Raw genomic sequence first — 23710 nt, 5'->3', positions numbered from 1 at the left:
CCCTTGGCTTTCCCTCAGGCCTAGCGATGCCCATATCATCACCAAGGTCCTTCTGGAGAAGATCCTAGGAGATCCAAGGATCTTTGAGAGATCCAAGGAGGTAGGCTGGGCAGGGAGATCCAGGGTCCCAAGTATTTAGGATATGGCCTAGAAGGGGGTAGGTGGGCTTTGGATAGGCATGTCTCCTTGGATTCCTCACCCTGTGGGGAGGGATGCAACTGAAGCAGGGCCAGAGCAATGAAGGTAAATGCCAAAAGAAACAGCTTAACAGAGCTGAAAATGCCTGCCTCCAGGGAGGGAGATGATGGAGGCAGGGCGCTGCTATTTTTACGAACAAACCATATAGGATTATTTGCCTCTTTAAATAGGTGCCTACGTATGCTAAGAAATATCTCATTAAAAAAATTAAAATGTGACTGGTAAAGGTTTATGGCACCTCTGACCACTTCCGCTATGCGCTGAGGCCTCAATAATCAAGTTTGAAAACCACAGGACTAGCCCTTCATTTGAGGCTTTCTAGGTTTTGTGAAGAAACCCACAATGAAGTTTCTCTCTACCAAAGGCCCCCAGAATGAATCCCTCTTCCTTCCTGCCCATTTGTCCCCTTTCATCGAGGAGGAGGAGTTCTGCTTCCTGTGGGTCGTTTCCCTGTTTCTCCCGGGAGATCCTGAGCCCCTCGCAAGCAGGGCCCCCCCCTGCACAGCTCCGAACCTCCAGCCCCTTGCATTGCACCAAGAGCAGAATATACAGCTCAGCTGGTGACGAAAAAAGGAAAAAGGAAACAGCTTTATCCAGGCTTTGGAGAGAAGATGCTCCATCCCCTTCTGCACCCGTCTCGGGAGCCCCGTCAGTCACCAGCCCTGAAACCTTCCGCATATTCATAAATAGTTTTGGGTTGCAATTCCCTGATCTGAGCAACACAGCATTTAGCTCACATCTTTATTATTTATTTATTTATTTATTTATATTTTTATTTTTTTAGCTCACATCTTTAACGCCCACAGATGATTGCCTCGCTTTCACCGCTCGGCGGGAGCCCCAGCTTAGAAGAAGTAACTCCAGGCTCACCTGAGCAGCACGTACGCCCCCCGAGGGCAGGGATTTCAGGGGATCTGCTTTTTTTTCACCTGCCATTTGCCCCGTGCGCTGGAACAGTTCGTGGCACGTACCAGATGCCCAACAAATACCTGTTTAATGAATGAATTTAAAAGTGCAAAAAAAAAAAAAAAACACAAAACAAAACTATGCAACGAATAAAAAAGACCTCTTAGCGAGGTGCAAAGACACCCCTACGTTCTGAACGACACGTCGGTCCAGCCCCCGGTGCCGGGAGCGAGCGGCGGGCCCGGGTCCGGCGGCGGCCGGCGGGCAGGGCGGGAAGCCGGGCAGCCGCCGGCGCGCGCTCCAGCGCCTCGGGCCGCGCGTCCGGAGCCCGCGGCGCCCCGCCCCCCGTGGGCGGGCCCCGGACCGGGCGGCTCGGGGGCGGGGCCTGGCTCTCCGCGCCGGGGGCGGGGCCGGGCCGGGCGCTCGGGGCCGGTGCAGGGCCGGGCTGGTCCGCGGGCGCGACCGGGGCCCCGGCCACCAAGGGGTGCGACCCCCCACTGGCCCCGCCCTCCCGGCTGCGGCCCGGCCAATCAGAGCGGCTCTTACTGGCGGGTGGGCCGAGCCGGCCCAGCTGCTCGGAGGCTCTGGCATGGTAACGTCCCCGCGCGGGGGTGGAGGGGCCCGGGGCGGTCCCACAGCGCCCCCGGCGGCCCGGGCCGGGGCCGGGGGGGCGGGGAGGCCGCCGGGGGTCCCCGGGACCCCGGGGGAGGGCGAGGGGCCTGAGGCGTGAGGGAAAGGAGCCCGGGAGGGGGAGGGGAGCGGGGATTTGGGGGAGAAGGGGCGGGGAGGCCATGATGGAGGATGGCGGGGGTGGGGGAGCGGGGGTGAGGGGAGCGGGAGTTGCGGGACGGGGTGAGGAGGAGGGGGGGAAGGAGACCTGGTGGGTTTGTGGAGAAAGGTCGGCAAAGGAGAGGGGCGGGCATGTGGGAACCGAGGGACCGGGGGAGAGCCGGGGGCCGCAGTTCCCCTTCTAGGGTATTCGGCGTGCAACACGCCCCTCCCCGGCCCCAGCGTTTGCTTCCTTCGGAAGCCCTGGATCCCTCCTACAACCCCCTGGGGACCTCCTCCTCCGTTTCCCCCGCATTGTCTCCTGAGGTGAGGAGGGGGCATTGTCTCCTGAGGAAAGAGAGGCTTCGGCCCCCACCTCGTGCTGGATAGTCCCAAGAAATGAGAAAGCAGAGGACCCTTGGTCCCAACCCTGGCTCTGCCGCCAACACACTGTAACTACTCCGTGTGACCTTGGGCAAGTCACTACCTTTCTTGGGGCCTCAGATTTCCCATTGGTTTAAAAAAACAAACAAACAAACAAACCCACAAGGAAAATGTGTGAGAATGATACCCCAGATGTTTTCGAGCTTCGGAATGGGGGGGTTCTTGAAAGAGTGTAGGAGAATGGGTTCTCGGGTGTGGGCAAGCAAGGCAAAGCAGGCTGAAGATGGAGGCGAGGCCTCCCGGCTGGGGCCGCACAAAATCCCCAGGGAGGTGGGGGATGGTCGGCACAAAGCCTCCAGCGGGCTAGCCAGCGCCTCTGGAATCCTATTGGAGGGAAGGGAGAACCCTGGACGTGGCGGAGGAGGAAGAGACCTACCCCAAGAAAATGAAGACCAGAATGAGGTCTTCATCCTGAGGAGATGGCAGGACCAGTGAGAAGCAGTGGAAGCTATTTTCTAGTAAGACAGCCAGTATCTTTGGGGGAGTAGGATGACTATAGGAAGGCAGGTGTGGAGGAGGGGGGACTAGGATTGGTCTTGAAAACAGAAGGGCTGGGCCTCTTTGGGTCACCTGCGGCAGGTGAAGGTAGACCGCAGGGTAATCGGCTGGTCTTCTGGCCTCCACGGTGTTTTTCTTTTTGATGATAGGTACTCTTTCTGAGAGGTGTGCCTTCCAGTTTTCAATTTCAGACACAGATCCCTTTAGGGAGTGAGTCAGACCGGGCCATCCTTGGAATCACCTGGAGGATTTCGGGATTGTGTGTGGATTGGGGTGACAAGAAAACAGGAGCACCAATCCGTAAGGAATAGCTGTGGCACCACCATCCTTGCTGAGAGACAGCTTTGTGGAGGAGTTGAAAGCACAGGCTTAGGGCGTCAGGCTGCGTGGATTCCAAACCCGCCTCTGCCCTTTAATCCTTTAGAACTTTCTTGGAACATTGGTCAAGTTACCTAATTTCTCTGAACCTCAGTTTCTTAATTTATAAAATGGGGACAATAATAAGCTTTGAGATGGTTGCAAGGATTAAATGAGTGTTTGGCATGATTTCTGGCCCATAATAAGCACTCAATAAATATTAGTTGTTAGCTGTTCTCTCTTTCCATGCTCCCCCCTCATCTCTCCATTCTTGTTCTTTTCCTATTTTATTCTTTCATCTGAATCTTTAGTTCTGACGTGCCACTTAGATGTGAAGGCTGAGAAAAATTGATTGCACCTTCGGGAGGGGAGGCTGTCCTTCCACTGGCCCAGGTGAACACATGATGGTCAGATGATCAGTTGTCTCTTCGTCTCTCTCCAACCCACAGATGTATTTTTGTTCCAGAGAAGACACAGGATCTGTTCTTTGAGTCCCCTTTCCTATATCCCTTTGTCACATGAGTTACTTCAGTCTCACCCCAAAGCTGTCCAGGCACTGCTGCAAGTGAGATAGGGGCAGGGGTGTTCCAGGAAGAAAAGTATACACGTTGCACAGGGGAAGCTCAGCAAAGGGAGGGCTGTGGAAGTTTCACGGTAATTTATGTTCATTCCATTGCTCTGTCCTCTGCGGGAACTGTCCAAAACAGTCCAGCCTCTGGATCCTGGCCAGCGGTCTCCATTCCTAGTTAAAGATGGTCAGTGCTCGCTTTGGCAGCACATAGGCCAAGTTAAAGATGGTCATATACAGTTTTTTTTTTTTTTTAATTTAGGTTTTTCCATGCCAGTATTTGATTCTAGTTTCCTTTCCCCAGCCGTACAGATAGCCAAGCTGTCTGTCTCATCACAGGCCACCTTTACCCAGAGAATTTCTACGAATGCACCCGGGCACATGTGTACAGATGCACGCATTTGCCTGTTTTAGGATACTCCAGTATGCAAAAATCTAATAAGGTTAAGGATGAGTCTGCATTTTACCACAGCACTTTGCATGCAGGGCCCTGATTAGACATTCAAGAGGAGGCTCAAAAGGAGAAAACATAATCCCTGAATATAGAGAAATGTCCTCCTGAGTAGGGAGACAAGCGGTCCTGTGGGAAGCACCCAGCAGCATCCACAGAGTAGTGTGTCAGCAGTGCCAAGTAGTGCAGCATTTATCCTGGGGACACAAGGAGGTAGGAGTATGTGTATGTGTGGAGGATAATCATAAAGGTAGTCTGAAGGGGGGGAATATTGACTCATCTTGAGCAAAGTGAGAGACAAAGTGGAATAAGAGAAACACATGGCATAACCTAACAATTGCTGTGCAGAGAGGAGGGAAGCCATTTAATCAGGCTGAGCCAAGAAGAGCGGCTCACCTAATACTGAGACTTTGTTAGGTGAGATTCTGTAAGGCTAGCAATAGGGAGTTCTCAAGGAAGGGTTGGATCCTTGCTGATTTAAGCACATGGGTGGTGGGGAATATGCGAGAGTGAAAGAACAGACCTGCTTCCTGCCACAAGGACTATGCTGAAGGGGTAGATTAGAGCCAGTCCTGGCGCTGACCATGGTGGAGCCGGGGCCTGATAATTCCCCTTAGTTTTCTCATCGGAGAAAGGGACTGCCGTGCGTAGTTGCCAGAGTCCCCTCCAGCTCTGACATTCTGTGTTCCCTGAATAACTCCTAGGCCTTACCAAGGGCTGTGTTTTTGTGGGACCTGCGAGACCATTAAGTCAACAAATACTAACACCTTCTCTGTTGCAGTTGGGGGCAGTGAGGAAAATACACCGGGGATAGGACAGCAGCGTGAGCCAAAACAGGCAAGATCCCCACCGCTTAAAGTTTAAGGTCTAGTGGAGGCAGCAGGTAATTCATTGATTCCACTCACATTTTAACATTTTTTTTGTCAAGATACATCTTAAAATCAGTGGAGTATCATAGTTTAAGTGGGAGCATTTGTTTTTTATTAGCGGCCACATAAAATAATAGGACCGTCAACATTGTGCAAGTAACTAAAATTCCAGTGGGTAATTGTTGGAGGGGAGGGTGCATGGTACAGCCTAGACCACTGCATTGGGAGGAAGCCTTTGCTGAGGAAGCGATGACTGGTAGACGTGAGACCTGTAGGCTAGGTGTGTGGCGTTGGCAGGAAGTGGTGCCAGGCACAGATGCATGCCTGATGTCGGGGAACCGAGAGGAGGTGAGTGTGGCTGGAGCACAGACCCAGAAACTCAGCAGGGATGAGGCTGGCAAAGCAGTTGGGAAGCAAATTTCCCACAGCCTTCCAGGTCTTAGGGAGGAGTTTTGGTCTCTACCCTAAGAGCAGAGGGAGCCATCGAAGAATTTTAAGTGCGGAGTAACGTGGTCTGAGGTGCATTTTGATGAGCTTGTGGGTGAGGGGAGACTACCGCAGAAGGTCAGATGAAAACAAGAGGGGTGGGGGTGGCGGAGGAAGTAGAGAGAAGTGGACAGATTCAAGAAATGTGTACGCGGTACAATTAGCAGGACTCGGTGACATATTGACAGGGAAGAGGGAGGTGTGGAGAATGACTCACGGGTTTCTATCTTAGACAGCTGTACGGACGGTGGTGCCAGTCTCAGATAGGCAACTCTGGAGCCTGGCAGAACCCAAACAAAGGTGGTTATATAGCATCTGGGAGGTCAGAGAGGATCCTGAGGCAGCTTGAGGTGGATAAGTGTGGCCCAGAGAATCGGGTTTCCTCCCATATTGATGAATTTCTGACTTCCCATGCCGCGGACAGACTTGGGGCAGAAGCAGGTCTGAATACGGGGCCAGAGTAGTTGAACACCGAGAAAGGTGATTCAAGGTGGAATAATGTGGCTTCTCCACTTCTCTCCTTAGGAGAAGATGGGTGGAAAAAGAGGAAGGACAGATATTACTAGAGGTAGAGATTAGAAAGCATCTTCACATGCTGAGCCTTCTCAGCACAGGGGTCATTGGGGAAGTAGGGAAATTGGGCAACTCCTCTTTAGCCACCTACCACCATTCCCTAGAACTCCCTAACACCCCCTAGCCTTCATGCAAAAAGGAGGAAAGGCAGGGCTTTTTAGCTACATCTCCAAGCCTTAGTTCACTTGAAAAGTGTTTGGCTTTTTTTTTTTTGAATGGGTAATATAGTCACGTGGATGCGTATTCAAAGGTTACAAAAGGGCATACGTACAGTGTGAAGTCTTCCCCACCTCAGTCCCCCTGCTGCTGGTTTCTGTCTTGTATGTTATCTTTTCTCCAGTTTTCATACAAATGATCCCACTTTGCTGTACTTTGCATTTCTTCCACTCGTTAATGTATCTTAAGAGATTGCTCCTATCAAGACAAGCTTCTTCATTTTTTGACTGCATAGTATTCCATTTTCTATTTGTGTGTAATTTTCATAGTTACTTAGTGATGGATATTTAGGCTGATTCCAGTCTTCTGTTTTTATGAATGATGCTGGAATGGAAATGTATACACATCATTTTGACCATGTGGGGCTATATCTATAGGGTGAAATTTTAGAATTGTGAGTGTTTGTTCCTCCATTTGTTCCTTCTTGCATTCATTCAGTATTTATTGAGTACCCATTATGTGCCAGACACCGTGGCAGGTACTAGGAGTCCAACTTTCAACAAGTTGTACACGATCCTTGTCCTCATGAAACGTTATGACATGTTAGTAAGGGGAAGTGTAATAATTACGAAACTATATACACCAGGAAACTAAGTAGGGAATTAGAGAATAAATTCACCAGTCAGGAAGGCTTGGTGGAGCAAGCGGTATTGAAGCCAACAGCTGAGGAATGGGATGTGGCAGCCAGTAGGCGGAGGACCCGGAGATCTAGGCTGTTCATAGTCTCCGCCTCAGGGAGAGGAGTTCGGGATCTGTAGGGGCGGGGCAGTAGAGCTGTAGAGGAGGGGATGATGGGGAGTGGGAGGTGTCAAAGAGTGAGTTGTGAGTGAGTTGTGGGGAGCCCTCCCCACAGTGAATGAAGAGAGCAAGGCTAGTGCTTAAGCAGGCTTGGTGACTAGGTTTAGAGAGCTTTGGGGTTGTATCTAACTGGGTGAATTCAGGTAGGGAGATGGGACAAGAGGTCTGCTTTGGGAATGAGAGACCTCTGTTGAAGGTTTGAGGGAAGTACAGCCTTGCCCACAGATGGGAGAATGGATGAAAAGCCTCAGCAAGAGCCAGACTGTGCCTGTGGTACAGCCGCCTCCATCTTTTCTGTGGCTTTTGGGAAATAAAGACAGCAGTGAAGGGGCACGGCTGGCTGGCTCTCGGCTGATGGAAGAGAGCAGACCTAGCCAGGGCTCACTCGGAGCTGGGCATGGGCAGGAAACTGGGCCAGGAGACCCTTCCTCTGAACTTTGTGCTCCTTTTTCATCCTCACCGCTCTGCTTCCCTTCTGCAAAAGCCCATCTCTTTGCCCATCCTGGGTCCTATGACTTTTCTCTCCCTCAACAGTCGGTTCCCGATTCTGGTCCCCGGCCCCCAGCAGCGCCTGCCCCCTTCCCACCGGGGCCCCCCATGATGCCACCACCCTTCGTAAGTTTTATGTCTTTCCCTGGGCTTGGCTTTTCCAGCCTGCACCCCCCACTTCCCAGTCCCTAGCACTGCTGCATCGCCAGCACGGTTTTGTGTAACGCCCCCTCTACTGCCCTTGGAAAAGGGGTGGTGTTGCTTGGGCATTGGGGTGGGAGGAGCTGCTGCTCCCAGTCCATAAAGTTGACAGCTCCCCCTTTGTCTTTTCATCCTTGGGATACATTGGGGCTGGGGTAGGAGAAGTGGAAGGGAAAAGACCCTGCTAGTGTGAGGGCATGGTGGGGCCGCCTGTCTCTTTCACTACTCCTTCTCTGTGCTTTCAAAGTGCCACAGAAGTCAGGCTGACATAGCAGCTGGTGGTCATCGAGTTGGAGCAAAAGGGATGGGAGGCAGGGGACTGGGGCATTTGGGTACCTGGGATGCTGCCTTCTGGCCCTGCCTCTGAGGGGCCTCTTTGGGGAGAGTCGCTGAAGAGATGGAGCCTTCCAGCCACGGTCTGGTGGTGGCACTTAGACTTTTCCCTCTCCCTTCCCTACCTCTGAAGAAGCGGTGTGCTTGCCTGTTAGACCCAGAAGCCCGCCCCTCCCTCCATCTCTCTCAGTGGTGAGGAGCAGGCAGTTTCATGCTTTGTGCTTCTCCAACTGAAGCCTTGGAATTGCCTCAGAGCTGGGGTGGAGGGCTGAAAAGAGCGGGAGACAGGCGGGTGTTCCCTGGCAGTCTAAGATCGTGTCTTCCCTGCTCAGTATCCCTTCCTTTCCTCACTTTCAGATGCCCCCTCCAGGAATTCCCCCACCCTTTCCTCCGATGGGACTGCCCCCCATGAGTCAGAGACCACCAGCCATCCCCCCGATGCCCCCCGGCATCATGCCCCCAATGCTTCCACCAATGGGGGCACCACCACCACTCACGCAGGTAATCCTCTCTCCTCCAGTAGTGCCATAGAAAACCCCGGATGTCCAGTGGGAGGGGGCAGAGGTGAGAGTGGGCATCTGGACTTGAAAAAGTAGGGAGAGAAGGGCCGCGCTTGGCTCAGCCCATGCAGATTCATCTGCTGAATGACTAGAGGACGCTCTCCTGCTAGCCCGAGCGCCCAGAACCTGGGGATTATCTGAGGGGGGTGCCCATGTGAAGCTCATGGCCCCCAGTGGGATCTCTCCGAAGCCTGCCTTGCCTGCGCCTGCTCTCACTTTGGTAGCTGTTTTTTGTGTTCTTTGTATCCCTAGATACCAGGAATGGTACCTCCCATGATGCCAGGAATGCTGATGCCAGCGGTGCCTGTCACCGCAGCGGTAAGCACTGGGGCCGACAGGAAGCAGGCTGTGCCCTGCAGCCCTGTGAGTCTGACTTGGAGTACAGGGATATGGCCTCCATTCTTTCCCTCTTGTCATCGGATCTATCCTGGGCCTGGGAGCGCCTCCCCACACTCAAGTCCTCCTCTCCAGCCACGTGCTCCACTCTTTTAGTTTCTCACTCCTTCCCAAAGGCACGTACATTCTCTCTTGTTACTCTTCGCTGGGCCCAGCTCCCTTAAGGAACACGTTCGTGGTACACTGCTTACCCTTGCAGAGCCAGCACTGCAGACACTTGAATACAGTTCCCTCGTCACATCTTCTTTGTCTCTGGACAAAGCAACAGCACCTGCGGGTCTCCCCGTGCCTTCTTGTGCTGTTGCTCAGTGTAGTAGAGTCTGGGTAGGATGTAGCATTTGGCATCCACTGTGGAAGAGGGGCCTTGGAGATTGACTCCACAAAGTACTCTCACTTGAGGCAAACCGAGAACAGCTGCTGTGCAGTTCCCCCTAGGATCCTCTAGCCATAGCCCCAGAGGGTGGGGGATGCCTGTTAGGGAGCAGAGGTCCCTGGGAGCAGGACACATGGATCCTGGCCTGGCCTGCTTCTTCATCCCCCATGGCCTGGGTCCTGGGGGCCACTGGGCTTGGCCCCAACCCTTCCCCCTCCTCTTTCTTCGGCAGACGGCTCCGGGTGCGGACACAGCCAGCTGTGAGTCTTCTGGGGGTCTGCTCCCCCCAGGCTCGGAGGTTGGGGGGGTACAGGGGAGAGGGGACCATGGACTAGAGCCCACCCTGGATCATGCCTGTTGGGATGCCAGGGAGCCTGGGATGTTGATGGGACCAAGGGATATTTAATGGGGATGGAGTAGGGGAGGAATAGGTGGGATAAGATGGGGGTTGGGGCAAGGACTTAATGTTTCCCTTGGCTTCTTTTCTAGCTGCTGTGGCTGGGACAGGCCCTCCGGTGAGTTCTTCTAGCTCAGGGGTCTCTGGGTAGAAAAGCTGGAAGTTGGGGGGCTGACTGTTCAATTTTGGGGTAAGGAGGAGAAGCTCTGGGGAAGGGGCCTTGACCACCGTTCTGTGCCCCCCCCCCCCCCAGAGGGCCCTGTGGAGTGAGCATGTGGCCCCTGACGGGCGCATCTACTACTACAATGCTGACGACAAGCAGTCCGTGTGGGAGAAGCCCAGCGTGCTCAAGTCCAAGGCAGAGGTCCTGAGCGGGGCTTTCTGGCCCTTCCTTTAGGCTGCCCCGACCCTTCCAAGTCCTTGGCCTCCCCCTGAGTCTTTAACCACACACATGGTTCCTCTGATCCCAAGATCCCTGACCACTCCCCCAGCCTCCCTAGGATCTCAGGAAGTCTCCTTTCCCCCTTGTTGAGCCAGGCCAGGTGGTAGCTAACAACTCCCTACTCACTGGATCCCCTGAGCTCCCCCAGCTGTAGCTAGAGGGCGTGCCCAGCCAACTGATGTCCTCTGACCCAACCTCTTGCAGTTGCTGCTGTCCCAGTGTCCCTGGAAAGAGTACAAGTCAGACACGGGCAAACCTTACTACTATAACAACCAGAGTAAGGAGTCTCGCTGGACCCGGCCCAAGGACCTGGATGACCTGGAGGGTGAGGAGGAGGTGGGGTCTGGGCTGTGGTTCTGGGGGGTGGCCCTGGCCCCCCGTGACCATGGTATCTTTTCCCATTGCAGCTTTAGTCAAACAAGAGGCTGCAGGGTGAGTGACTTGCCCGTCTGTCCACCTGTACTTGGGGCCACCTGAGGGGTGGGAGCAGACCCTCTCTCCGTGATCCCTGCTCAGTGGACAAGCCAGCTCTCCGTTTCCTCGTGGAGTGGTCTGTTCTGGCCGCAGTCCTTCGCAGGATCGAGAGACCAGCTGTCCCCTGGCTGTCCCCTCTCTGCTCCACTCCTGGACACTGCCCTTCCGGCCCACCTGCAGGAAACAGCAGCAGCAGCAGCCCCAGATACTGCAGCCGCAGCCACCTCAGCCCCAGCCTGAGCCCCCGCCTGGGCCGCCTGGCCCCACCCCTCTGCCCCTGGGCCTTCTAGAGCCTGAGCCAGGTGGGAGTGAAGATTGCGATATGTCAGAGGCTGCCCAGCCTGTGGAGCAGGGGTTTCTGCAACAGCCGGAGGAGGGCCCCAGCAGGTGAGGGCTGCCCCCGAGGCATTCCAGATGCGGACCTCGAGCTCCCAGCCTGGTTCCACCCTTGACTTCTGCCAGGCCTGTGGGGAAGGGTGTGAAGATCTGGGCCTGGCCTCTGCAGGGCAGGAGAGGGCTGCTTTGGGGAGCCAGGAGAGGGTGGCCTATCCCTGATCGCATAAGGCACTGAAAGCTGTGGGGACTGGGAGGCGCTGTGGCTGAGCCCCCTTTGCCCCCCAGTGCTGCTGGACAGCATCAGCCACCACAGCAGGAGGAAGAGGAATCAAAGCCAGAACCAGAGAGGTCTGGCCTCAGTTGGAGCAACCGGGAGAAGGCAAAGCAGGCCTTCAAGGAGCTGCTGAGGGACAAGGTGCGGGGGTGGGGCTCCCAGGGTAGGCCTGGAGGGGGCTGGAGGGGGGCAGGCCCCATGACCCCTGCCTGCTCCGTTCTAGGCTGTCCCCTCCAATGCCTCGTGGGAACAGGCCATGAAGATGGTGGTCACCGACCCCCGTTACAGGTAGGCCTGGGCAGAGGGAGCCAGGCCCTCCAGACCGCGTGTGTGAGAGCAGCTGGGCCAGGGCCTCCCTGAGAAGCCCCAGCTCAACACTCTGGCCCCAAGGGGACCCGAGTCAGAGTGATAGAAGGGCAAGGATGCAGGGGAAGGAGAAGCTGGAGGGCCTCCAGGAGGAGGGGGGGAAGGGGGGAAAGGTGTCTGACATGAGACCTTCAATAAATGCTTGTTGAATTGAATTGATTCGAATTGAATTAATTGGCGTTGAGGGGGCTGGATAGGGTGGAGGCCTGACTGCACCTTGAGAATCCCAGAGCAAAAGGGCCCAGCGTTAGCAGTGTCTTCCCCTCACTGCCTCATCCCAGAGACGCGTCTGGCCTCCCTGCAGCCTGCTGTGCCCGTGCATGGACCCCTCACTCAGTTCTGTGTACCTCGACCCTGCTCGGTGGGCTGTGCGGGGTGGTTCAAGCTGACTCCTCTGCCCCCACCCTGCTCCCACCCTCTCCACCCCAGTGCCTTGCCCAAACTGAGTGAGAAAAAGCAGGCATTCAATGCCTACAAGGCGCAGCGGGAGAAGGAGGAGAAGGAAGAGGCCCGGCTAAGGGCCAAGGAGGCCAAGCAGACCTTGCAGCATTTCCTGGAGCAGCATGAACGCATGACCTCCACCACCCGCTACCGGTCAGGGGGCCGGGCTGGGGCGGGGCCTGGGAACCCCGAGAACGCACGGGCCCAGGGTCTCTGTCCCCTGCCTGCCTACCCACAGCCCATATGCTCCACAGGCGAGCAGAACAGACCTTTGGGGAGCTGGAGGTGTGGGCTGTGGTCCCTGAGAGGGATCGAAAAGAGGTTTATGATGATGTCCTCTTCTTCCTGGCCAAGAAGGAGAAGGTAACAGTCACTGGCTGGATCAGTCAACCTGTCTCACTTTAGAGTCTTCCTATCTTTGCATCCCTGTGGACCCCGGCCATTCACTTCCCCACTGCTCCAGACCCTCAGCTCCTTCCTGGGAAGCTGGCGTGGCACTTGCACATCCCGCATCTCTGCGCTGGGCCTGCAACCTGGGTGTGGGAGGGCAGGAAGGCATCTGTACGGGGTTGGTCTGGAACCGGTGCTCCTTCTCCCTTCCGGGGATGTGAAGGTCTTGAGTCTGGTCTTTCTAGGGTTCACCTAGCTGCCTGCCTTGCCCCAAATGCTCCTCTGCCCAGGCCCACTTGAATATCTCTGACCTGCCCTACCTCACCCTGACCCTGACACTGTGGCTCCTCAGGAACAAGCCAAGCAGCTCCGGCGCCGCAACATCCAGGCCCTGAAGAGCATCCTGGATGGGATGAGTAGTGTCAACTTCCAAACTACATGGTCCCAGGCCCAGCAGTACCTCATGGATAACCCCAGCTTTGCTCAGGACCACCAGCTGCAGAGTAAGCCCGGGTTCGCCACTCCTGCCTGTCCCTTCCCCTTTCCTCACTGACCTGGGATCCCGGAGCCTGCCTCATACCTCTCCCCACTGCACTTCCTGCCCTCCTGGACATCCAAGGGTCCTCAGCACTCACTCAATCCCTGTATCTCTCCAGACTCTGGAGATCCCAGAACACTGGGGCACCCCCTTCCTCCCTCTGGGGTCCACTGTTGACCTGGACGTTGTGTGTCCTTGGAGGAAGAGCTCTGGGATAGGTGTCAGATGACCAGGAGAGAAGGATGATTTTTAGAACTCATCTGAATATGGTCTTAAATTGTTGTGGTGCTATGGACCACAGCTGGTCACGTGTGTTCTGATGAGCTGTTGTTGGCCTGTAGTCACTGACAAATCAGAAATTTACCTTTGGAACCTTCATCAAAGCCGGATTGATTCCATAGAACATAAAATCTCAGATCGCAAGATTATTGGTTTCATAAGATTACTTCCAGTAATTGAATTCACAGGGGCTGAATACTTGCTAATTTTTTCTCGTACATTAATGAACCCTCCTCCAGAACCACCATTCCAGTCTCCTCTCCCACAGAGGCCTCTGCTCCTCTGGCCCCACCACACTGGGTGACCCTGGCACCTACTGAGGCAGCATCCTTGAACAGTAGGGGTGCCAGGGTCTGGGAGGGAGGGTGTTCCACCGATGTGGTGCCAGCTGAGCCCCTTCCCTGTGCTTAGACATGGACAAGGAAGATGCACTGATCTGCTTTGAGGAGCACATCCGAGCTTTGGAGAGGGAGGAGGAGGAGGAGCGGGAGCGGGCCCGCCTTCGGGAGCGGCGTCAGCAACGCAAGAACCGGGAGGCCTTCCAGGTACCTTTGCCGCCCGCCTGCTGGATAGGAGCTCAGCTTCGCGCCAGACCGTGACCTCTTTGCCTAGGCCCTGCTGCCCTGCCTCCTCTTAGCTAGGCCGTTTGTGCTCTGTCTCTGCCCAGTAGTGTGCTTCCTCCACAAGGCCACTCTGTGCCTGCAGCTCCTGCTGTGTCCCCTCAACTCTGGGCCAAGCTCCTCCAGGGAGGCTGTATGTATGCACCACCCAGAAACTGCCAGCAGAGAGCACCCTAAAGGCACAGCTTAGGAGCTTAGCCGAGTTCATTTCCCTTCTGCGGGGAGCTCGATAGGCAGAGCTAGCTCATCCCGCAGCACACACAGCTTGGAGGTGGCGGCAGAGGTGGTATGGTGGGGGTTCTTAGCCGGAACACATTGGGAAGCTGCGAGCAAACCACAGGAAGGACAGGCTGCAGACAAGTTTCTGTTTTTCTGCTCCTTGTCACGTTTGAGTCTATCCTTCTCTGTATTTGCATTCTCTCTGTTTTCACTGCTCTCTGCCTCCCTATCTACATCTCTTCATCTCTGCCTCCTTTGCCTGTGTTTCCTCAGTCTGAATTGTCCCGGCCTCCCTCTCCCATCCATCCCCTCTCCTCCTCCCCAGTCTCTGGCTGGCCCCTCTCCGTGTCTCACTAGCCCTATAACTGGCCTCTCTCTGCTCAGACCTTCCTGGACGAGCTGCACGAAACAGGGCAGCTGCACTCTATGTCCACCTGGATGGAGCTGTACCCAGCGGTCAGCACTGATGTCCGCTTTGCCAACATGCTGGGCCAGCCGGGTAAGGCAGCCAGGCGCCCCTTCCTCTGGCCTGGCTTCCTGCCCTGCCAGCCTCTCTGCACCCCTACTCCCTGGTCCTGTCCTCGACCCTACCCCCAGGCCTCGGGAAGCTGCCGCCCGCCAGGCCCCCCTCCCTCCCTCCCCCGCAGGCTCCACCCCTCTGGACTTGTTCAAGTTCTATGTGGAAGAGTTGAAGGCACGATTCCATGATGAGAAGAAGATCATTAAGGACATCCTTAAGGTGAGGGGAGGCCCAGGGTTGTGGATGGATGCAGAGTGGGTGCAGGGCATACTCTCTGGACAGGACTCCCTGATAAGTCCCGTTCTGCAGGAGCGTTGTAGCTCAGTTCAGCAGATATCCACTATGATCCCTAGCTGTTCACCTGGGACACGGAAAGATACAATTTCTGTCCTTAAGGAGCTCATGGCTTAGTAGGAAGAGAAACATGACACCTTTTATACAGAGGGGCAAATGCTGTTACAGAGACAAGAATCAAAAGAATTGACATTTGAACTACGCCTTTAAGAACAAGTAGGTGGGGGAGGATGGAGGTTGTGGGCACAGGGTATGACAGGAGCAGAAGCAAGGGAGTGGGAAGGGCACGGCAGGTTTGAGGAGCAAGGGGCATGGCTCATCACAGACTGATAGCTTGTGGATACGTGTTCCTTCTGACCCGTACAGCATTTTAGCACAATTCCAAATTGGCCACTAATGTTTTAGAACTTAGGAGATTGTACATAAAAATCTGGGTCTTCAACTTTTCTTAAGCTGGGCTGGTTTCGCAAGGCATTCAGTGGACTCAGGCTGTGACGCCATCCTTGTCCTCACCGCTCCCGCCATGGCTCTGGCGTGGCAGCGGCTCCCTCGGCTCAGGCACATACATGGCTTATCTTACGCCGGAGAGAGAGTTCCCCAAGTCTCTGTCCATCAGAGGTGGATAAAGGATTATTGCAGTGAGAGAGCCTTGTGTTTCAGAAGGAAAGAAACAAAGAGGAAGCATATTCCTTTGTGGAAGTGAAGAGCATGCAAAGGCCCTGGGGAGGAGACACGCCCGGCAGTTAGGGGCAGCGCTGTGCAGGCAGGCTGCTCGGGATATGAGGCCCGCTTAACCGCTTGCTAGCTGTGTGACCTCCGGCAGACTTTTAAAGCTTTCTGAGCCTCAGTTTCCTCATTGGACAAAGGGGTTACTTTCCACCAGCACACACCTAGTTCCAAGGGGGAGTAACTGGGTACCTGGAATGAGAAGGGTCTGAGAACGAAGCTAGGAATGTCCCACTTGCACACACAACACTTACTTTTTCTAGAAGTCTTGTGTCTTGTCTTACAGATCCGGGTGTTGCATCTTATTACCATATTACTGCTCTGTTCAATGTAAACTTGGTGTTTTAAAATTCCTTACCATTAGGTAGGACAGGCCATACTGTCCCGTGGCTTCCTCGGTTTCCCTGGAACCCTACGCCCCAGTTTGGAAGTAGAACCCTACGTGTAAAATACCTTGAATGCTAAAATAAGAAATTTGGATTTTTATCTTGTAAGTTACAGGGAGCCAGGGAATGATACGGTCAGATGATGTCTTGGAAGAGGCACAGGGTCAGTGTAGAGTCACACCTCTCAGACCGAGGGCTTGTGTCCTAGGGGATGGATGGCGGTAGGACAAAGCCTCAGGACACTGAAAAGTCTTAGTGGCAAGTGATTCAAACTGATTTTGAGCTTGAGCCATCCTCTTCTGACTCAGCCCCAGGCTCTCTCCCCTGCCGTTAGGGCTCTTTGGTAGAAAAGTTGGAGCAGCGCAGGACTCTGGGGTACGGGTTAGAGGTGCAGGAGGGGAGAAAGGAGGCCAGACAGGAGGTAACCTAGGTGGCAGAGGAGCTCAGCAGGGGCAGCAGGGGCAGCGGATGAGGGAGGGCTGTGGTGCTCCATCTCTGTTTTTCTGAGACACCCTCCCCACACCCCGGGTTTCTTCAGGGGTGCCTTGGGACAAGAAAGGAGGGGATTTTATACTCCTTCCTTTGGTTTTCAGTACAGCAGCTTTTCTTTTATATATGGAGGTTTTACATAAGAATTTTTGTTGAAAAAATGTTTCTGTTGTTAAAAAAAGAAGTTTAAAATCAGGAGGATAGTCACTCAGAAGTTGAATGGACAGATTTTTGTGTGTGTGAAATGGAGGGCAAGGGAGGAGTGAATTGAAGTTGGTGGAGGAGGAGGATGGTACCATTTGTGAGGATTCAGGAACAGGGATGGAGAAAAATAGGAATTCTATCTGGGGAATTAGTCTGAAAAGTACCCTGGGGCAGGGAGGAATATGAAGCAAATGCCATATTTTAAATAGGATAACCGTGTGAAGTATAAATATCTAATCCCGGGAGAGCTAAATTTTATTGGATGCTTACATTTTAGCCACAGAATGGCTGGTCCTGCTGACAGGCCTGTAGGCGTCCTGTCCTCGCTGTCTCTCCACGTCTCCTGAGAAAGGGGCTTCTTTAGACAGGTCCCTACCTCTTCCCCCTTTTGGGCTCCTGCCTATGGAAGGCCGATGAGCCCAGGAGTTCCTGTGATCATCCACTACCCCGGGAGACTGTGAGGGCGCCTCTCACCCCATAGGATAATGCAAAGAGCCCTGGACTTGGAACAGCTGGAAGCCAGGAGATCTGGCCTGGGAGATCCATGGGGGTGGGGACAGAGGTGGCTCACAGGGAATGAATTCTCTTGGGGTCTGCTAAATTAGAAGTTTCTTTGAAATAGTCTATTATGGGTCTGAAAATCAGGATGGAGGGCTGGGATGGCTAGGGACAGTGTAGATGGAAAAGACCAAGTGCTGTTCTCCGGGGAACTAGCACGTGCAAGAGAGGCAGGAAAAGAGGTCAGAGAGACAAGAGGGCAGTTGAAGTGAGCGGCACCAGGTACAAGGACCAGTCAAGTGAGGACCAGGAAGGGGCCCTTAGAGTTGTCTATGGGGACATGAGCACTTTTAGGAAAGCTGTGTCCGTAAAGAGGGACGAGTGGCTACAGCACAGACCTTGGAGTGTTTATTGGTTGAGATCTCTGCAAGTTAAATAACGTGTGAGCCTTCGTTTCCTCATCTGTAGAATAGGGGTAACGTGTGCGCACGGTTGTGAGAAGTGGTAATATTTGTAAAGCGTCTTGCATATAGTAGGCTCACTCCATGTTAATTTGTTTTCCTTTATGCTGCATTTAAAGATTTTGAAACAAAGGAAAAGCAGCATGGGTTGTTAGCTTGAGGAAGGTGACCACAGAGGGGACGGGGATGTTCCCAGTTAAGCGAGGTGTGAGCTTGACGGAAGGAGCCAGTGGAGAGGTGGGATCGAACCTTTGGGTTCCCTGACAGAGACTGGTGGGTCTGAGAGGAACCTGAGCATAGGTTGAGGAAGTGCTCTTGGAATACACGAGAAGAGTGTGCTCTCCATATTACAGATCTGAAAACTTAAATACAACACTGTATGTTAACTAACTGGCATTACAGTAAGAACTTAAAAAAGAAGAGCTCAAAAAAAAAAAAAAAAAAAAAAGAAGAGCTCGCTCTGCCACAGGTGGGAAGGCCAGAGCAAATTAGTGCCGTGTGGAGGGAGGGGAGTGGAACCGGGCTTCCGCCCCCACTGACTCAGACTCCAGTGGCTCCACTTTTTACCAGGTCGACTTGGGCCACGTGTCGACCTAAGCCTCTGCTTTATTGAGGTGTTGGGAGGCGTAGAGGACAAGCTCTGAGCCTGGCCCAGGGTGTTTCGAGAAGGGGAGGTGTTTTTAATAGTGTTCTGGAGCTGTACACCCGAGGGCCACGGGATCTGTGGGTGTAGTGCTTCCAACTGTGGGCTTCGGTGCTAGAAGGACCTGGGGTAGAGTTCTGCGTCCACTGCGTATTAGCCGAGAGACTGTGGGCAAGTGCTCTCCTCTCTCCAAACCTTGGTTTCTCTTGCCACACAAAATCAGGAGGCCAGGACTTAGGCTTAAATTTCGATGCTGAGGATTAAGAGAGAGACCAGGTGTGTGACGCACTCAGCACGGTACCTGGCACCATAGTAAGCACTCGAAATAAGCCAGAGGACGGGACCAGCAGATGTTGACTGAGAACGTGGGGAAGTTACTGAGCAGCAGGAGGGCCCAAGTGGGGCCCAGCCTTAAGCCAAAGGAACAAAGAATTAATTGTGAGAAACTCAGGCGTCAGTCAGCAGACGTGGCGCACACACCCTGCTCCCCGCGCTCCTTGTGATCCAGTGCCCCCCCTCAGCTCCCTGTGCGTCCAGACCAAGGGCAGGCGTGGGAGGCTCAATCGTCAGATGGTGAGGACTCGGACAACCTGGTTTCAGAAGTGCATCTGAGTCCTGTGGGTCTCTTCTGGGGCCTGGGGGATTCTAGAGCATCCTGTAGTCTGCCCGTCTGCCTGCCCTGGAGGCCGGCTTCAGGCTTCAGGCCCGCGGTGGCCCCTGCTTCATGCGCCGCTGTGCCCACAGGACCGGGGCTTCTGCGTGGAGGTGAACACAGCCTTTGAGGACTTCGCCCACGTCATAAGCTTTGACAAGAGGGCTGCTGCGCTGGACGCAGGCAACATCAAGCTGACCTTCAATAGTGTGAGGGGCCGGGCGGGGCGGGGCTGTAGCCAGGGCTCCATTCTCAAACTCATCCCGTGTCTCATTCCATTCCTTCTCACGCACTGCCCCAGTGTGCTGTTCCTCACCCCGTTCCGGGGATGGCGGCAGGAGCCCAGACCCCAGCTTCCCATGTCCTGCAGCATGCCTGAGTGGGGCCTGGACACCCGCCCTCCCGGTGACCCTGCCTCGCGTGCTTTCTGTCCTCAGCTGCTGGAGAAAGCAGAGGCGCGGGAGAGAGAGCGGGAGAAGGAGGAGGCGCGAAGGATGCGGCGCCGGGAGGCTGCCTTCCGGAGCATGCTGAGGCAGGCCGTGCCGGCCCTGGAGCTGGGCACTGCCTGGGAAGAGGTCAGGGCCGCAGCCTGGCACCACACACCACCCCCTCAGTCCTGAGGGCAGCGGTGCTTCTCCACCACCGGGGGCCCGCCCCAGTCATGGCGCAGCTCGCGGCCAGCTCCGGCTCCCTTCCTTCCTCTGCCCCAGCCCTGCCCTGTGCTCATGGCGGCGTCCGTGCCTTGCCGGGGCTGGTCTGATCAGCAGTGCTCTCCCGTTCAAGGTCCGTGAGCGCTTTGTGTGCGACTCAGCCTTTGAGCAGATCACCCTGGAGTCGGAGCGGATCCGGCTCTTCCGGGAGTTCCTGCAGGTACTGGAGGTGAGGCAGGGCTTCCTTCCCCCGACGCATGTCCCAGCTCGTGAGCACCCAGTGCGGCCTCCTGCCCGTCGGGCTCTCCCTTCCCTGCCGTGTGGCAGCGGCGCTGGACAGGAGGCGAAACCAGATTTTCGGGTGCAGGGCGCTTCCTGTGGCTAGCCCTGGTGCCCTCCTCACCCCTCTCTCTGCCTCTGCAGACTGAATGCCAGCACCTCCACACCAAAGGCCGGAAGCACGGCAGAAAGGGCAAGAAGCACCATCGGAAGCGTTCCCGCTCGCCCTCAGTGAGTTGGTGGGCAGAGGTGATGGGGGGTGGGGGGCGGGTGGCTGGATCCTTAGGGAAACAGGAGTCACGTTTCTTGTGTTTTTCCCTACCTCACCTCACCTTGGAGCGAGATCTGAAAATTCCTGTGGCCCTGGATCCTCCTCTCTGTCCCCAGTTCCCAGACTTGAGGGCTTCTGGAGGCCAGGGAACCTGTGCGCTGACAGGTATCTGCTGATCTGCCCAGGGCTCCGAGTCGGAAGAGGAGGAGCTGCCCCCACCGTCTCTCCGACCCCCCAAGCGGAGAAGGCGGAACCCCTCGGAGTCAGGCTCTGAGCCCTCGTCCTCACTTGATTCGGTTGAAAGTGGGGGTGCTGCCCTTGGAGGACGGGGCTCCCCGTCTTCTCGCCTCCTCCTTGGATCAGGTGAGCCGTCGGCATTTGGAGAAGTCGACGCAGCCTCAAGGAGGCAGTGACCCGGGGGTGGAGTGGATGGGGAGGCCTGCATCCACCGCAGTAGGAAGAACTGCCCAGCCCTGCCTTTCCCTCCCCTGTCTGGCTTTGCCCTGCCCTGCCCTGCCCTGCCCAGCCCGGCCCTCCCCTCCCCTCCCCTGCCCGGCCAGGAACTGGGAGGACGGAGAACTGGGCTGAGGAGACTTCTCAGATAGTTCCCTGTCTGAAGAGTGCAGACGAGAGCAGGGAGACGAGTGAGCCCACCCTCCTCCCGTGGGACTTAGGGGCATTTTTCTCTATCTCCAGATCACGGCCTTCGGAAAGCCAAGAAACCAAAAAAGAAAACTAAGAAGAGACGACACAAGTCGGTGGGTAGAGAAGGGCCTTCTGCCCAGGGCCCTGCTGTGCTGAGAGCTCTCCAGCCGCCTCCCGGGTTGTCCTCCACAGGAACTGAGCAGGCGGGCTCTGGGCTCTTACAGAACAGTCCTGAGAGCGAGACAGACCCCGAGGAGAAGGCTGGCAAGGAGAGTGATGAGAAAGAACCCGAACAGGACAAGGACCGGGAGCTCCGGCGGGCAGAAGTCCCTAACCGTTCCCCAGGTTTTGGGATCAAGAAGGAGAAGGTGAGAAGCAGGCGCCCAACCCCAGCCCAGTCAGCAGCCCCTCCAGGCAGGCCTCCGTGGCCCCCGGGGCAGGCTGTGGGTGAGCTGTGCCTTTGCTCCGCCAGACGGGCTGGGACACGTCAGAGAGCGAGCTGAGCGAGGGCGAGCTGGAAAGGCGGCGGCGGACGCTCCTGCAGCAGCTGGATGACCACCAGTGACCCGACGAGCTGCTCTGCCTCGGGTCTGTGTGGGGCCGTGAGGCCTAGGTCACCCTCACCACCTGCGCTAGACTCCTTTCTCGGTCTGGTCCGTGCCCACCTGTCCTCAAGTAACCCCACCCCGACACACCGCCGCCGGCACCTCCCAAGGTTGCTCGTGGTGTTCAAGGGCCCCCCGCTTCCCAGGCAACTAGTGTAGTCCCTGCCCTCACCCCGGACCGGAGATCGGAGATTGGTATGCCACATGGAGGGGTGGTGCCACTAGGAAAGATGCGAGAAGGGGCCTCGAGGGGAGAACGACAGGCTGGTGACAGGCGGGGTCCTTAGCCTCTAGTGTCAGTGCCTGCTCCTGCCTGCCTGGGGCCTTGGGCCCCGCCACTCCTTCTTTCAGCCCCGAGACCCCGTGTATCCGTGTTTTGTTTTGTTTTGGTTTGGTTTTGTTTTTTAAATAATATTTATAATATGGCCAGTGGCTCTTGTCTTCTCCATCACTGCTGGGGCATGCTGGGGGCCCGGCAGGCGTACACGTGGCCAGCAGAGAGCACCAGTGTCTCGTGGCAGGCCGGCCTCCCTTTGTGTGCTGGGAGCCCACTAGCTGGGCTCCCCTTCCCCAGGCTTTTGTGCTCACCTCCCCCAAGCAGAGGGCAGCCCCCTGGGGCCTCCTTTCTGTCCCCCTGGCCCAGGTCACGCTAAATGGCCACCCCTGCCCGAAAGAGGAGACAGAGTCAGGCCTGGTGCTTCAAGCCTTTGTTGAGAGAAGGTCGGTCTGAGATTTATGTACACGAGAGAAGGGAGGTGGTACATGTACAAAAAAGGAGTGGGTCCCTGTATTTCCCCGCAGGGGCTGAGAAGAAACTGGCAGGAGACTGAGAACAGCCAGCCCAGACCACCGTGCCTCCTTGTCCCCTGCCCGAGAAACCCCCAGCTGTGGAAAGAGGAGGATGCTGATGGCACACCCCTTCTCTAGCTGTCCGGGGGAAAACCTCTACCCCTCTGCCCACCCCTCAGGAACAGAGTCAGCCTAGAGTGGAAAGGGCGACGCGCGGGAAGCGTGGAATCTCTCCCCTGCCCGTATCACCAGGGCATGGCCAGGTGGGGACCAGGCTTCCGTGGGCCTTGCTCCTGGCAAAAGATGATCCGAGACGGGTCACGTCCCGGGGCTCCCTAAGTCTGGACACTTCCAGACCACTGCTGACCATGAGCCTGTGAAAAGGAAGGGGGGGAGGAAGAAGGGATACTTGCTTCCTCCTCTTGTCCCTCTGGCCTAGTGACAGAGGGGCCTGCGGGCCCCTGTATGGGCTAAAGCTAGAAATGATTTTCCCAGCTCTGAGCTGACCCCTTGGTGACCTTTCAGTCAGGAAATGAATGGAAGGCCCTGGGGCCGAACGAAGTGCAGTGCTGGAGGCACCAGGGAAGTGCCAGGCCCCAGAGACCCAGTGCCCCCAGGGACCTCAGGCACATGCAGCTTTGAGAGCAGCATAGCCCTGCGCTGCGCCTTCGGGGCTCCAGGTCCACAGGTTGGACCTGCAGGACTCGGGAGAGCTGAAGTGCTTCTGCCTTCGGGAGGGCCTTAGTGGGGGCCTGGAGCCCGAGGGGGGCCGGTGGGCGGTGCGGCACTCCTGGCTTGGCGAACGACAATGGGCTGGCGGTGGAGACCTGTGGGGAGGACAGAGGCCTGTGAACACGCAAGGAGGCTGGGCCAGGCCCACGTTGTGTGGGAACAGCCCCCTGGGGAGCAGCCCCTCAGGGCCAGAGAAGAGCCAGCCATGAGGCCGAGGAAGGGGAAGCTTTAAGAGGCTAGAAGGGATGGTGAGGGAGACTGCTGGGGCTCTGCATCTTCAGAGGACCAGGTGGGGGTGACTGGAGGCCCCGGGCAGTGGCAGAAACAAAGCAAAGTTGGCAACAGCCAGAAAGCCAGGGAGAGACCCCAGGTAGACTGAATATCAGGAAACCGGTCAAGGGACATCTGAGGCCCCTGCGCAGGAGCTACTGCCAGAGCTCCTACCGGTGGGTGTAGGGGTGGTGGTGAGGGGACAAATTGCCCACAGATACCCGGGCCTGGGGATGGAGCCTCAGCAAAGAGGGGGTGGCCTGGTCCTGCCTGCTCTGGAAGCCCCCAACCCTTGGGTCTTAGTAGAAGCCGGGGCAGCATTAGTGGGCGGGCTAC

The 23710-nt window shown here is 55.9% G+C and overlaps 2 protein-coding genes across 37 annotated transcripts in view; one reads left to right on the top strand and one right to left on the bottom strand.

The window, feature by feature from the left end:
• Window positions 1-1534: 1534 nt before the first annotated feature.
• On the top strand, window positions 1535-22015 carry PRPF40B (pre-mRNA processing factor 40 homolog B). 21 transcript variants are annotated; one of them, XM_072765369.1, is made up of 26 exons: window positions 1535-1696; window positions 7667-7747; window positions 8513-8656; window positions 8968-9033; window positions 9717-9744; window positions 9974-9999; window positions 10135-10245; window positions 10528-10648; window positions 10731-10755; window positions 10978-11184; window positions 11419-11548; window positions 11631-11695; window positions 12203-12367; window positions 12469-12577; window positions 12957-13107; window positions 13833-13966; window positions 14645-14759; window positions 14908-14999; window positions 19226-19342; window positions 19571-19708; window positions 19917-20012; window positions 20207-20293; window positions 20519-20696; window positions 21030-21091; window positions 21203-21346; window positions 21451-22015. In XM_072765369.1, the coding sequence occupies exons 1-26, from the start codon at window positions 1694-1696 to the stop codon at window positions 21541-21543; spliced, it is 2688 nt and encodes an 895-aa protein (XP_072621470.1). In that variant the 5' UTR covers window positions 1535-1693; the 3' UTR covers window positions 21544-22015. The 21 variants fall into 21 exon arrangements, with proteins under 21 accessions (XP_072621470.1, XP_072621456.1, XP_072621463.1 ...); XM_072765355.1 differs by having other exon boundaries at window positions 1536-1696; window positions 19917-20003; XM_072765354.1 differs by lacking the exon at window positions 1535-1696 and adding an exon at window positions 2611-2774 and having other exon boundaries at window positions 19917-20003.
• A 260-nt stretch (window positions 22016-22275) lies between these two features.
• FMNL3 (formin like 3) overlaps window positions 22276-23710 on the bottom strand; it is a 53647-nt gene continuing 52212 nt past the window's right edge. For all 16 annotated transcript variants that reach the window (XM_026000263.2, XM_026000265.2, XM_026000264.2 and 13 more), the window contains one exon: window positions 22276-23199. Coding sequence is in view for 7 of the 16 variants with exons in the window: in XM_026000265.2 (XP_025856050.2) it covers window positions 23114-23199 (86 nt within the window). In the remaining 9 variants the exon portion in view is untranslated. The remainder of the gene's footprint in view (window positions 23200-23710) is intronic.

This window comes from Vulpes vulpes, chromosome 8 (assembly GCF_048418805.1).
Source record: "Vulpes vulpes isolate BD-2025 chromosome 8, VulVul3, whole genome shotgun sequence".
Classification (NCBI taxonomy): Eukaryota; Metazoa; Chordata; class Mammalia; order Carnivora; family Canidae; genus Vulpes; species Vulpes vulpes.
The sequence above is the reverse complement of the archived record's forward strand: the minus strand, read 5'-3'. Positions and strand labels throughout refer to the sequence as shown.

Excerpts from the sequence above, each read along its gene's own strand:
- PRPF40B (XM_026000268.2), top strand. The coding sequence starts at position 7,358 with ATGGGAGAATGGATGAAAAGCCTCAGCAAGAGCCAGACTGTGCCTGTG. Across the intron at positions 11,549-11,630 it reads AGGAGCTGCTGAGGGACAAG|GCTGTCCCCTCCAATGCCTC; the intron begins GTGCGGGGGTGG and ends GCTCCGTTCTAG. Across the intron at positions 11,696-12,202 it reads GTCACCGACCCCCGTTACAG|TGCCTTGCCCAAACTGAGTG; the intron begins GTAGGCCTGGGC and ends TCTCCACCCCAG.